This window comes from Juglans regia, chromosome 16 (genome assembly GCF_001411555.2).
Source record: "Juglans regia cultivar Chandler chromosome 16, Walnut 2.0, whole genome shotgun sequence".
Taxonomy (NCBI): Eukaryota; Viridiplantae; Streptophyta; class Magnoliopsida; order Fagales; family Juglandaceae; genus Juglans; species Juglans regia.
Genome location: NC_049916.1, coordinates 27,568,119 through 27,582,100, shown reverse-complemented (window position 1 = coordinate 27,582,100; position 13,982 = coordinate 27,568,119). Strand labels below are relative to the sequence as shown.

Genomic DNA, 13,982 nt, shown 5'->3' with positions numbered 1-13,982 from the left:
GGATAGCTGCCCACTCATGTATCTAATGTATGCTCCCTGTGTATTTGGATAGTGCCTTTATGATCATTAACAAATTTATCTTACTTATTATCCTTTTACTTGTAAAAAAAAGAAACATATTATTTATCAAAAAGAAATATCAGGACAAACCTCCTCTAGCTCTGAGAGCTGCTGAACACGGACCATGTTGCTATAAGCACGTTCATAGCTCTCCAGGACCTGAAAACAAAGATGTTCAATTACCAGTTCATTGGATAAGAAGGAATATTTCATGAATGTTTTGTTAATATTAATATCATTATTACTGATAAAAAAAATATTGATATCATTATTTATATAATTACCAATTATATATTATTGGCACCATTACTATGATTATTTTTATTATAAGCGTTATCTTGTTCTACCCTAAAACTTTTCTCTCTGTACATCTTCTCCCGACAATGGAAAACAAATACTTGTTCTTTCCGTTGAGTTTGGGTGGTCTGTGATTGCGTTATACAACGAAGCTTGGGGGTGTGGTGTGCTGAGGATGGGTTTCTCGAAGGCCATTGCGATATCCCTATTAAACAATATATTCCACTGTTGCAAACCATGAGCAAATAACCGCACATCCGCCACTAAAGCCTCCTTATTAGTTGCAATACGATATAAAGCCGGAAAAATCCTTTCCAATGCATGATCTCCACACCACACGTCCCGCCAAAAACTGATTTGGTTGCCCTCACTGGCTACAAAGCGAATATGATTTTCAAAGCATGTCCACTCCTTCCTTATAAACTTCCATAGCCCCACTCCATACCCCCCTCTCACTTCGTTGGAACACCAACCACCCCAAGCAACACCATATCTAGTGTCTATAGTTTCCTTCCACAAAGATCCCCCTTCCAAATGATATCCCCCTTGGAAGAACATTTAGAGGTCTCGTGTGCCTTCTAAAGTGGCCTTCTTTGTATGGACTGCTACTCTTGATAAGATATTGACCATGGACAACTTGAGGAAGAGGGGCTGCATCGTGATGGATTGGTGTTATTTGTGTAAAAAGAGTGGAGACTCAGTGGACCACTTACTATTGCATTGTGAGGTGACAAGGGTGTTGTGGGATGAGATCTTTAGAAGAGTCGACGTCACATGGGTTATGCCTTTGAGGGTGGTAGATTTATTGGCTTGTTGGAAGGAGATTCAAGGCTGTCCTCGAGTGGCAGCGGTGTGGAAGATGATTTTGTTGTGCATCATATGGTGTATTTGGTCGGAAAGAAATTAGAGGTGTTTTGAAGATAGGGAGCGTACAATGGCGGAGCTTCAGAATTTTTTTATACACACTTTATTGCTTTGGTTTTCAGCCATTGTCCTTAATGGAAACAATGCACATGACTTCTTGTCTTTAATCTCTTGATCTTAGAATGTATTTAGGTGTTCTTTTGTATACTTCTTATGTACACAGGTTATGCCTATTTTATTCGTATCAATATACTTACTTTTACTTATAAAAAAAAAATACTTATTATAGTTATTTTTTGGGAGAAAAGATCATCATATGAACTTAACACAGTGACATATGAGGTACAAATGACACGTTTTTTCTTTGTTATTGTACTTCCACCATGTATAATAAAATCAAAGCCAAACCAAGAGAGGAATTTTTTTTATAAGAAGGAAAATAAATTAGACCTATAACATCTACTAACCCTAACACCAGACAACCCCAAACTAAATTATTGGGTTAAATGCTAAAATTGTTGCTGGATTTTAACATTTTTTCAAAAAGCTCCACAAATTTCATCCTCATATTTGAATTCATTATTGAAAGGATCCCTTTGTCCATCTGGCGTCCAAAATGTTAATGGAAGTCATGTCATGTGTGCCAAGAGCCAATTTAGACAACTTGAAAGAGGACCACATGTCCAACTCTTGAGAGACATTAATGCTAAGGTTACACAAAAAGTTAAAATGAAATTGAGACTTTTACTGAAGTAGAGCAAGAACATTATCGTAAAAATGCCAAGGTTTCCAAATATACATAAAAGAGACTCACCAAAGCAGCAAGTTCTGTCGCCAGGCATTTCCTAGCTCTCTCAACATATTCACGTGCTTCATCATACTGGAGGAAAAAATTGTAAGTAATTGTCAAAAATTGCAAAAAGCATAGTTAGGAGAAAACTGTACCTTTCCTCTTTGAACTAGTAAAACAGCCCTGAAAAATGTTCCATTACTACTTCCATCACCACCAGCAGCAGTGTTACTCAAAACCCGAAGTTTGGTTTCGTCACCATCATCTAATCGGGACACGTATTCCGCCATTTGATCCCATTCTCCCATGTTCCAAGCAGCCCTTGCAGCCTGAGACCACCACATAAGGAACATAAGCATGAGCAACAGCGATATTGACAGCAACCATTTTAACATCACATCCAACCATTGGTGCCATTTCTAGTCGAGCAGCTGGCTCGGCTGGGGTCCAATATTCCTTGCACAAGCTATTAAGCTCCTCCCAACGAGCCAGTGCGGCAAGGCATCGCATCCGCCCTGCAGAAGACCCACACATGAATCATTTTCACAAACAGGTAAAAGAACGAATGACCCCACAACTAACACATTAATAAAGTTCTGCACTTTCCCCTTTCCCAGTTAGGTGGGTCTCTTATATGCTTCCTGTGTGTTGGGAAACACCCTTAATTTCATATTTATATACTCTTATCTTACTTACAAAAAGATAAATAAATACAGACCTAAAATGGCATCCAGAACAAAATGTGGACTAGATGCTTGAGAGACTTTAGCAGTGTAAGCCTTGAGGGCATCATCCCATCGCTGCAGTTTCTCATACCTAGGCCGGAGCAACTTAATGTGAGCACACTCCGTATCAACTAAGATTTTCTTATAGAAATACTTGACAAAGCAGACACAAAACAGCTCCATTGTCACTTATTTTGCAGACAAGAAAATCAATGGTGTTGATGAATGCTCAACATTACCATGACTCCTCCAGTTGAACATCTAAACGTTGCTGGGCAAAGGTTAATATTCCGACTGCAGCCTAGAAAAACCAACCTCCAGCAATCAAAAGAGAGCAGATGTGTTGACAAAAACGGTAGATTAAGACTAAATCCAGAAAAAGCAGTTAAATGATAAACTTTCTAAAAGTTCATTTTCTTTGAAGTATACCTCATGCTGATGTAATTGATTGTTTATATGTATAAGCTTTTCCACTACAGCAACAGGGTTAGCATCCATCTTCTTGGAGCGTGCTCCTTCAAATTCCATTTCTTTGTAGTGCAGGGCTTTAGCGAAAGCACGACACTGAAGTGTAATATTCACAAAATAAAAATACAAGAAATACATTAGTTGATATGGAAAAAAAAATGGCTTAAAGAGAGGTTGTTGTTGAGAAAGAGATCATAAAATTGCAGCAACTATGTTAGGAGAAATCACACCTTTTCTGCAAGGGCGCCAAGGAGGCGGATGTCAATGGGAAGAGGTTTCTCATCATGTTCCATGAACTCTGCCTGCATAATCAATTGATAGTTTCAATAAATTTGAAAAGATTCTAGTTCTGATGTTGAAAGGCTCCTAACCTACCACCATTGACTTGTTTTTTTCCCCTGACCAGCCTCATCCAGTATTATCTTGCCAACATTCCTACCGACTCTATATCTTCAATAACTTATACTGTGACCTCAGGAATGTAACAGCTAGATTATTCTCAGATTTTAATGAAAACAAATTCACCTAGGAACTTGGTGATGAAAGAAATACCCTGTAAGGGTTGGGATGCCAACATAGCCCTATCAAGGAACAAGCCCCATATTTTCAATCCAAGTTTCTAGGTTATACTACATGAATATTAGACATGGATATACAAGAGATGCTCCCATATCAAACCAAAAATAATAACAAAAAGGAATCCTTGACTCTGAAATATGGATATAAAAAAAGACCAAAAGCAATACAGTATAATCCTATCTCAGATGAACTAATAACCAAGAGTAACAATCTAGGAGCATCATAGGAGTAACATATAAGAAAATCTCTCCTCCCTCAAATACTCTTTTGTTATTGTCATATCAAAGCATCACCACATAAACAAACCCCCACTCTCCTAAGTACAACACCATCACATTTCAAAACATTAGAAACCAACTTCACAGCTGCTCTATCACAGCCCAAACAATATTGTTCAGAAGGCAAATTGTATCAACTAAGCAACCAAACCATCTATCGATTCACTTCCGTACTTAGATATATGAATAAGTCATATACTAAAAGATAAAAGATATACCAAGTTAAGAAGTGTTCCCAAAATTTCAGGAGGAATGTTTGGGGATGAAAAAGCCATCTCTAAGCTGCGAACTAACTGTTTCTGACTACTCTCATTCAATTGTGTCCAACAGCTAACAAAACCAGCTGCAAACAACTCACGCCCAACAAAAGGCTGCAAAAAGCTGCAAAATCAGAACCTAAACCCAAACTCCAGAGGGAAAAACTGTTCAAATGAATACCACTAGCAATACCTGCAATTGTGCAAGCCTTGCACAGGTTCTTAAGGCTGGAGAAGGAGATTCCTTCAGAAGTTCAATGCTAAAATGCCTCATCCATTCTGCCCAATCTTCCTTCGTACTGCGCTGAGAAGCCTCTCCAGCAGTTCGTAATCGACCATCATTGACCTGGATGAAACTTGTATAACTCAGGTTCTCTTAATCAATAGTGCATTAGAAAAGAATATGCAGGCAAGACAAGCATATATGACCACACCCATGAAACTAGCATTACAAAAATTTTAAACTCCGACTCCATTCCAATCAAATTTGAAGTTTTTGGGGTAGGGACTAGGGAGTTGGCGTTCAATTTTTGAATAACATAAGTATATATATATATATATATATATATATTACTATATTACAACACAAATATATTGTTATAACATAAATATTATAAAATTTTGAACACTTTGTTTAATTTGATACAAACGTAAATAAGTCAAAAATATTGTAATGCGTTAATTAGCATTGGCGAAAAAATAAACTTTGTAACCTCCAACTGCTAGACAGTTTGTACATTGTACCTAGACTACAAAAAACTCAAACTACCAAGTAACTAGTCAATTCTAATAATAAATGTGGTCCAAGCTTGGTTCCTTGCAAAATACGAGAAGGATTATTTTGACTTCCAGAAGGAGAGCTATAGAAATTTGTGTTTGATGAAAAGGAAAATTAGGTTAATAAAAATAAAAATAAAAATAAAAAATAAAAAAATAAAAATAAACTGTTAGAGATGATATGATGAAAGGTGTTTTCAGAAAATTTTTCTTGGAGACCAAAACTGGACAGTCTTGCTTTTAATTCTATAGAGCAGTTGGATGCTGTGTGGTTGGAAAGAGAGTTTGAAGAAGATGAAATTCTAGATGTGGTAAAGGGTATGGATAAGGATAAGGCTCCGGGTCCGGATGGGTTCACTTTGGCCTTTTTTCAAGATTGCTGGAACGTTGTTACAGATGATATCATGAATGTGTTTGCTGAGCTTCATTCGTATAGGAGGTTTGAGAAGATCTTGAATGCTACTTTCATTGCTCTTATTCCGAAGAAGGCAGGGGCTGTGGAGATAAGAAATTTTAGGCTTCTTAGTCTGGTGAATGGTATTTATAAAATTATTTCTAAGGTGCTGGCAAATCGTTTGAGTAGGGTGATGGAGAGGATTATTTCACCATCTCAAAATGCTTTTGTGAGAGGAAGGCAGATCTTAGATTCTGTATTAATTGTTGAAGGTGGGGAAAGCTGGAATTCTTATTAAATTGGATATGGAAAAGGCTTATGATCATGTAAGCTGGAATTTTCTTGTTTATTTACTGAGGAGATTTGGTTTTGGTAATAAATGGAGCTCGTGGATTAAGCATTGTGTTTCGACTTCAAAATTTTCTATATTGGTGAATGGTGAACCAGCTGGTTTCTTTTGTAGTTCTTGCGGTTTGAGGCAAGGCGATCCCATCTCCCCCTTTCTTTTTGTTATGGTTATGGAAGCTTGGAGTAGAATGATTGAGAGGGCTGTGGAGGGTAATCTGCTATCCAGTTTTGTGGTGGGTAATGAGACTAGGAATTGTTTAAAGATCTCTCATTTGTTATTTGCTGACGATACTTTGATTTTTAGTGAGCCTGATTCGGATAATTTTCGTGTTTTAAGAGCACTTTTGCTATGTTTCGAAGCTCGGGGTTAAGAGTTAATTTGTCGAAGTCTGAAATTGTTCCTGTGGGTGATGTTCAGAATTTATCAGACCTGGCTAATTTACTGGGGTGCAGAATCTCTTCTTTGCCTATAAGGTACTTGGGCTTCCTTTGGGAGCCTCTTTTAAAGCTGTCAATATATGGGATGGGGTGATTGAAAAAATTGGAAGGAGGTTAGCGGGTTGGAAGAGGATCTATTTGTCTAAGGGGGGAAGACTAACTCTTATAAAGAGTACTTTGTCCAACCTTCCCACCTATTTCCTTTCTCTTTTTCCTCTTCCGGCAAGTGTTGAAAAGAGGATTGAGAGTTTATTTCGAAATTTCTTATGGGGAGGCTAAGGTGAGGAAAAGAAGTTTCACTAGGTTAGTTGGAAGAAGGTTTGTCAACCACTGGATCGTGGTGGTTTGGGGATAAAAGATTTAAGGGTTTTTAATAGAGCTTTATTTGGAAAATGGCTTTGGAGATATCATTTGGAGAGTAAAGCCCTGTGGAAAAGTGTGATAGAAGTGAAATATGGAAGTTTGTGGGGAGGCTGGTGTTCTAAAGCTTCCAGTGGTGCTTATGGGGTTCGTTTGTGGAAACTTATTAGAAAAGGTTGGGATTCCTTCTCCAATAATTTCAGATTGAAGGTGGGAGATGGTAAGAGGATTCTCTTTTGGCATGATTTGTGGTGTGGGGATACTGCTCTTAAGCTGGTTTTTCCTTCAATTTTCAGAATTGCCAGGGATCAGAATGCATCTATTTATGATTCTTACTGCAGTAATAATAATCACGTTGAATGGAATATCATTTTTAAAAGGGATGTCAATGATTGGGAGGTGGATGAAGTTAAGGCTCTGCTGGTTAAACTCTACAGTTCAAAGTTGGTGCTTGAAAGAGAGGATAGCATGGTGTGGATCCCTCTTGAAATGCTAAGTTTTCAGTCTCTTCTTATTACAGATTTTTGTTAAGTCATAGTAGTTGTGTTTTTCCTTGGAAAAGTATATAGAAAGTGAAAGTTCCCAGTAAGGTTGTTTTTTTCTGTTGGGTGGCTTCTTTGGGTAAAGTATTGACTACTGATAATCTGAGAAGGAGAGGTCTGTTTATAGCTGATTGGTCGGTCATGTGTAAAAGGGCAGGAGAATCTGTAATTCATCTTTTTCTTCACTGCGAAGTGTCAAGATTCTTGTGGACTGAGGTTTTGAGTTGGACAGGTTTACATTGGGTAATGCCTAGAGAAGTGGTGGATTTATTGAAAGGGTGGAAGGGTTTGAAGGGCTGTAAGAAGGCGGTGAGAGTTTGGAAGATGATACCTGTCTTATGTGGTGCATTTGAATTGAAAGAAATGGGAGATGCTTCGAAGATAAAGAACGCTCATTGGGAGATCTTAGGGATTTTTTCTTGAGTACTTTGAGTTCTTGGGTTAAAGTGTTTGTAATGGAGGATAATTTTCTGCACTTGTTTTAGTTTTCTGGTGTGTAGTTTCTTTTCGTTTGTGGAAGTTGTAAGTGTTTCCTTTGTATACGTCCTGTGTACTTGGGCTTATGCCTATTTCTTGAATAAATTATTACTTATCAAGAAAATTAGGTTAATGCACAAATCTTAGCAGTTTATGAAGTGTCAAGTAATTACATTTGTAGATAATTTGAAAACAATGCAAGCTTCATTGAATATTAAAGGGCATATAAGAACTAAGTAAAATGTTTTTTTTATCGGTAAACAAATTTTATTGATCAAAAGAGTACACAAGAGCCCAATTATACAGGAATTTCTGCAAAAATGAAGGATACAAAGGGGAAAAAAGGGAATTTCTACAAAGCCACACTCAGTTAAAAACTAAATCAAGACAGACTTTTTCTATAGCCAGTGCCTTGGCTTACTAAGATATTTGGACAACAATGGTGCAAACTACAGCAGCAACATAGACTGAGAGACTATTGAAAGGAGAGATGTATCTCCCAACAAGTATTCAATGAAGAGATGCCAGGCATTGTCTCTTGTATACACCCTGTGTACTAAGCTACGCCTATTAATATTAATAATTTTTTTCTAATAAAAAAAGTATTCAAAGAAGAGATGTACTTGATGGCCTCTGAGATTTTTCTGCAAGTCAGATCCATCTTCGTAAGGCTCAATCTCCTTATCATCTAAAGGGTCACTGATAACCTCTGTTGGGAGTCGCCGACTTAATCTTTGGGCAGTCATACTCCCCAAGATCAGTGGTTCACGTCTTTGCAAGCGACCTTCAATTTCCTCGAATTCCTTGTGCTGGAAAAAAAAAAAAACTTTTGCAGTAAATATCTCCAGATGCAAAAGATGTTTTATCAGAAATAAATATTTAATAACAATGAAAAAACAATGGTTAAGAATAGAAGCAAAACCTGAAAGCGATGTTTCAACAAAAGTTTGTGTATTGATGGGATAAAAATGGTGAAGTCCTCCCCAAGAGCATGAGCCAGACAACAAAGTGCATCAACAGCATCCTTCCAGAGCTCGTCATTCCTCCTATAAATAAACAGTTCACACAACTAAAGCATCACAGTAAGAAAGGCCAAATGAAAAAAGAAACCCAGACTCTATCATTGTGGCTCTGATACCAACGGAAATTTGGGGTATCCACACACACAATGAAAAACAACAAAAGTGTTAAACTAGCATGGTGTGATTACAACAAACATGTAAACGGCAGGGAAAACAACTGCCAAATCACCCTACACTGGATCCTTCCTGGAGAAGTAAATGAATATAGAAGACATATCTATAATGCTTGAGAGGCAACCAAACAACACCAAAAATTTTTGGGCAACTAAATATTCAGCAAATAGCTAGAGATGATTGGAATAAGAATTGAATGGCACAGCTGTACATGTATAACAAGAGAGACTAGAGTAATTTGACATTAAGGGAACACTAACCCATCCAAAATGAGCTTCAAGTGATGCACAAGAGAAGATATGTGACCAGTAACCTGACAAAAGAGAATATGACAAAATAGTCCACATAAAATTGAAAAGGCTAGAATAAAATGACTTCTAAAATATAAAGCATTTTTTATAAGTTCTAATATATAAATGTAGAATAGCATTTCTTCAAACATATAAAACAAAAGTGACCCAGAAGTCTATTGACTTAGAAAGCTTATCTGTCAACCTGCACACGTGGGATCAATCTTGTTAATGTTTTGATAGCAGCACCTCTTATATCCACAGAAGCATCCACTTTAAACAAACGAATAAGTGCAGGAAGAAGTAGATGCATATGTTCATCCAACGTCCCTACATTGCAAATCCGAAACTGGAAGTTCTTTAAGCATTTCGACTTTGAGAAAAGAGAATCATGAATGTATAGCAAAGCAGTTTGTACAAAACAATTGAGCTCAGAAGGCTAGACCCATCTTTTTCTTTCCCTTTTAAAACATAAAGATGCAAGGAGCAAGCCTTAAAGCCTCTCCAAATGAACCAAATTAAACCAAAATCTTAACAATTTCTAATCCTAAAAAATTACAAAGACGTCCACTAGAAAGAATGGGCCCAAAATTCTTCCATTAATTTTTTTTTTACAAGTAAGAAATTTATTAAAACCACGTAATTAGGCATAGCCCAAGTACACAGGAAGTATACAAGCGAAAACACCTAATTACAAACTAAAGCTGAAAACAGCACGAAAGCCATTGGAACTAAACCCATCCATTACAATAACCGAAGCCCAAAGCAACAAAGTATGAAAAAAAAAGCCCTAATTCCACCGAGCATTCTCTATTGTTGAAACAGCAATCATTCCTCTCATTCCAAATACATCAAATAAGACAGAGGAATCATCTTTCCAAACAGCCGCTATTTGACAATTTCCTTGAATCCCTCTCCAACAGGCCAACAGATTCCCCAACTCTAAGGCATCACCCAAGAAATGCCGAGCTTGACAAATACCTCATCCTACAAAACCCTCGACACATCACAATGAAGAAGAAGGTGATCCGCCGATTCTCCACACCTTTTGCACATAAAGCATCAATCCATTGCAACAATACCACGCTTTCTCAGCTTATCAATAGTAAGGATTTTCCCATGAGAAGCCAACCACCCGAAGAATCGTACCTTGAAAGGCACTTTGCATCTCCAAATATTTTTCCAAGGGAAAAAATCACTAGAAAGGATGTGGCACCAAGACTTTATACAAAGATCTAACCAAAAATTTCTTACTACCAAGCTGATTCCGATTCTCCCTGTAATTTATTTACGTATAAAGAAAGGCAAATATTATATCATTTGAACTTCGCTTGATGCATTACTTGGTTCAATGCATCCATATTATGAATCTTCTTCTTTTGCATTTTTTCTTCTTAGGGTACCTCTAACAGTCAATTATTTATCTAGGTTGGGGGAGAGCTCCAACAGAGTGAAACTACCTGCGATAGCATGGAAAATATATACTACCCATAAATCAAGGTCAGGGTTACTGCAAATAATTTTTTTGATGAGTAAAAATTTTATTATTATCGATAGGCATAGCCCAAGTACAGGGTACACTTTTTTCTCTCCGAAATTTTTACTCTGATGCATCCAATGGGACTTGAACCACAACGTCAGCCTCTATTCTGTTCTGTATGAAAGAGAAATGCCATTGACCTGGTGCTTGTCTGTACCTTTCCATTTTCAAACAATAGTCCTCTTACATTGCTGCTTTGTAAAAAAGATCTCAATCCATGCCAACTTTTATACTACTCAAAAGAAACAGCATGTTTCGCCCATCTCACAATTTTTTTGCACTAGTTTTATGGAATACATTTTGACTTAATTCACTAAATGAGTTTTTTCCTGCACTTATTCAAACAATTACAAATGTACCTTTATTACTTCCATGGGGCCAAAAAATAGAACTCACAATTTCGTTTCCCAAATGATATTCAATAAATAAGCCAGAATTTTGCTGTTCCTTGTCTGAGCTTGCTTACTTTGCCCGAGCATTGTATAAATACTCGGGCAAAAATTTCTTAAAGGAAACTTTGAACAGACACCCCATGTGCTATGGCCTATTTTGATCTAGGTATTTGTGTGTTTTTTTAGCAATAACCCCCTATTGTATACGTTTATTAGAAATAGAGTAATGTTAGATACGAGCCTATAGTGTGCAAGCATTACGTAGGCCCTTTGTAAAAAAGGGTCCCAGTGGAAAAAGTAGTTTTTTTTACACTTTTTCATAGTGGGGTCATCTCTTTTACAAAGAGATTGTACGATACTTGTATATTTGGGACTTGTACAAATCATTACTCTTAGAAATATAACCCTCGGTCAATTTTTACATCCATCAACATTATCAGAAAACAGTGGACCTATCAAAGACTGTCACATGGTAAATTAATTTTTTTAAAAGATAAATTAAATATTGTTTTTTAAATAATAATTATGTTTTTTTAACTAGCCACCACGGTGGCCTTGATTTTTTTTTAGATTTTTTTAAAAATTCCAAAACCAATTTTTTATTATAAAAATATATTTACTATTTTCAAAACATTTAAATCAAAATTTTTTTAAAAAAAATAGCTTGCCTTGTGGTTGTCTCTAATTGATCCAGGTGGTTTTTGTTAACGTTAATAGACAGAAAAATGGACAAATGATCCTATTCCTAAGAAATGCATACCACAGTGGGTTATTGATTTTAAAAATAAAAATAAAAACACAGTTACCTAGCTAGGCCATAGCATTGAGGATGTCTGGTTAAAATTTCCTTTTTTAAACAACAATTGACATGAAATCCAAAACTAATTAGCACTAACCACCAAAAACTTCGAGAGTGTGGAGGATATCTGGAACATAGGTGTAGTCATTACACCTCTCTGCATCACTTAGAACTTGGATACAACCTGGAAGAATTACAGCAAGACGCTCTCTAAACTCATCATTGAGAGCCAAGCAAAGCTGTTCCACTAGGTGAAGAACCTAAACAAAAAGTCCAAATATGAATGAAAATGATAATTGCATCGGAGATAAGACAAGCAATCAATTACAATACCATGCAGCTGATTGCACACCAAAATACCAAACTTACAGGATAGCCGACTGAAGGACGGCTAGTAGCTGGAAAACTGAAGGACACCCATAATTCTGAAATTAAAGAGAGCAACTCCGGCAGATATTTTCTAATATGCTGCACAGGCACACCAATTCCAAAACATGACATCCAGAAAAACCTAAAAAATCATAATATCTGTGAAACTACCACATTAGTTTGAAGTATACCTGACGCACAATAGACACCAAAGTTCCAAGCTTCCATGTAATAAAATCTTTTAAGGTGTCTTCACATGTACGAACAGTGTGAAAGAGATCAGGCAAAACCTACACGTAAGAGTAAGAAGCACAATTAACTCGAGCATAAAAACCATAGATAGTGTAATGTCACTGAAACTTTACTACAGAAACATGTAAAATTCAAGAATAATTTAAAAAAAAAAATTACAAGCACCAGCTTACCTCCCAAAGATGTGTTTGGATCATTGATAGATATAGAGAGAGGAAATATCATGATATTTTCATTTTCACTATTAGTCTTCTCCATCCATTTAGACATCTAACTTTCTTTTTACTAAACTGAAGCAGCATACCACAATTGGGTAGAACGAGAAAACAGATCAGCTGCAATTCCCATCAGTTAACAGGATGAGATTTTGAAGATATTAATACTTTTTCGACCCTCCGGAAAAGCTAACTCAATGAAGAGCAGGATCTGAGAGCTTTTTTTTTTTTTTTATAAGAAACTTTATTGATCAAATGAAACTAGGCGAAACTCATGTACACAGGAAGTATACAAAAGAGACACCTAATTACATTCTAGAAACTGAAAAGAAAACAAAAACTCATGAACATTCCCTCCCTTTAGTACAATAGCAGAAAACCACTGAACCAAAGAAACACAGAAAAATTCCAGATTTCCTCCACCGCTCTCTCCTTGTTGTTGAAGCACCTCTCATTCCTTTCCTTCCATAAACACCACATTAAGCACGAAGGAATTATCCTCCACGCCGCTGCCAGTTGAGAGCTATTATGATGCCTATTCCAACGTGCTAGAAGCTCCACCACACTCTTAGGCATAATCCAAGTCAACCCAGCTCTACTAAAAATGCCAACCCATAACTCCCTAGCCCTCTCTTCAATGTAGAAGTAGATGGTCAATCGATTCACCAATTTTTTTACACATGAAACATCACTCCATTACAATCATCCCACGTTTCCTTAAATTATCTACCGCCAAAATATTTCCAAAAGCAGCAGTCCAAGTAAAAAAAAAGCAACTTTAGACGGCACCAGAACCCTCCAAATACACTCCCACAGGAATGAAATATGTTGTTGATCTGCCAACACCTTATAAAATGATTTAAAAGAAAACTTGTTGCTCCCCGTATGTTTCCACAACATTCTCTCTCCCATTTCCTCCTATCTTCATGGAATAAAGAAAGCTGAAAAAACCTGCTATCTCATCAATTTCCCAATCCTGTGCATTTCTAGAAAAAATCATATTCCAATGCACATTACCATTGGCACGACACGACACTTCTGAGACAGCAGCCTGCTGATTTCCAGCCAATCTAAAGACAACCAGAAAAACAGTATGTAGAGCTCTCTCGCCACACCATTCATCAAACCAGAAACGAATTCTTGTACCCTCTCCAACCTCAAATTTGATGTGTTTTTCAAACAAGTTCCACCCCTTTCTAATAAATTTCCTCTAGTATGTAGAGCTCTCTCACCACACCATTCATCAAACCAGAAATGAATTCTTGTACCCTTTCC

At 36.8% G+C, this 13,982-nt stretch overlaps 1 protein-coding gene across 3 annotated transcripts in view; it reads right to left on the bottom strand.

Moving 5' to 3' along the window:
• Window positions 1-13,982, bottom strand: part of LOC109022214 (serine/threonine-protein kinase TOR-like) — a 44,872-nt gene that overhangs the window by 11,527 nt on the left and 19,363 nt on the right. For 2 of the 3 annotated variants that reach the window (XM_019005047.2, XM_019005048.2), the window contains exons 20-36: window positions 12,432-12,530; window positions 12,241-12,339; window positions 11,969-12,131; window positions 9,346-9,470; window positions 9,111-9,163; window positions 8,577-8,700; window positions 8,278-8,463; window positions 4,512-4,664; window positions 4,280-4,432; window positions 3,435-3,506; window positions 3,166-3,300; window positions 2,976-3,037; window positions 2,730-2,827; window positions 2,417-2,526; window positions 2,167-2,340; window positions 2,036-2,101; window positions 151-219 (exon numbers count right to left, since the gene is read on the bottom strand). In XM_019005047.2, coding sequence (XP_018860592.1) covers window positions 151-219; window positions 2,036-2,101; window positions 2,167-2,340; window positions 2,417-2,526; window positions 2,730-2,827; window positions 2,976-3,037; window positions 3,166-3,300; window positions 3,435-3,506; window positions 4,280-4,432; window positions 4,512-4,664; window positions 8,278-8,463; window positions 8,577-8,700; window positions 9,111-9,163; window positions 9,346-9,470; window positions 11,969-12,131; window positions 12,241-12,339; window positions 12,432-12,530 — 1,941 coding nt within the window. The remainder of the gene's footprint in view (window positions 1-150; window positions 220-2,035; window positions 2,102-2,166; window positions 2,341-2,416; window positions 2,527-2,729; window positions 2,828-2,975; window positions 3,038-3,165; window positions 3,301-3,434; window positions 3,507-4,279; window positions 4,433-4,511; window positions 4,665-8,277; window positions 8,464-8,576; window positions 8,701-9,110; window positions 9,164-9,345; window positions 9,471-11,968; window positions 12,132-12,240; window positions 12,340-12,431; window positions 12,531-13,982) is intronic. The other variant, XM_035686484.1, reaches the window with a different exon arrangement.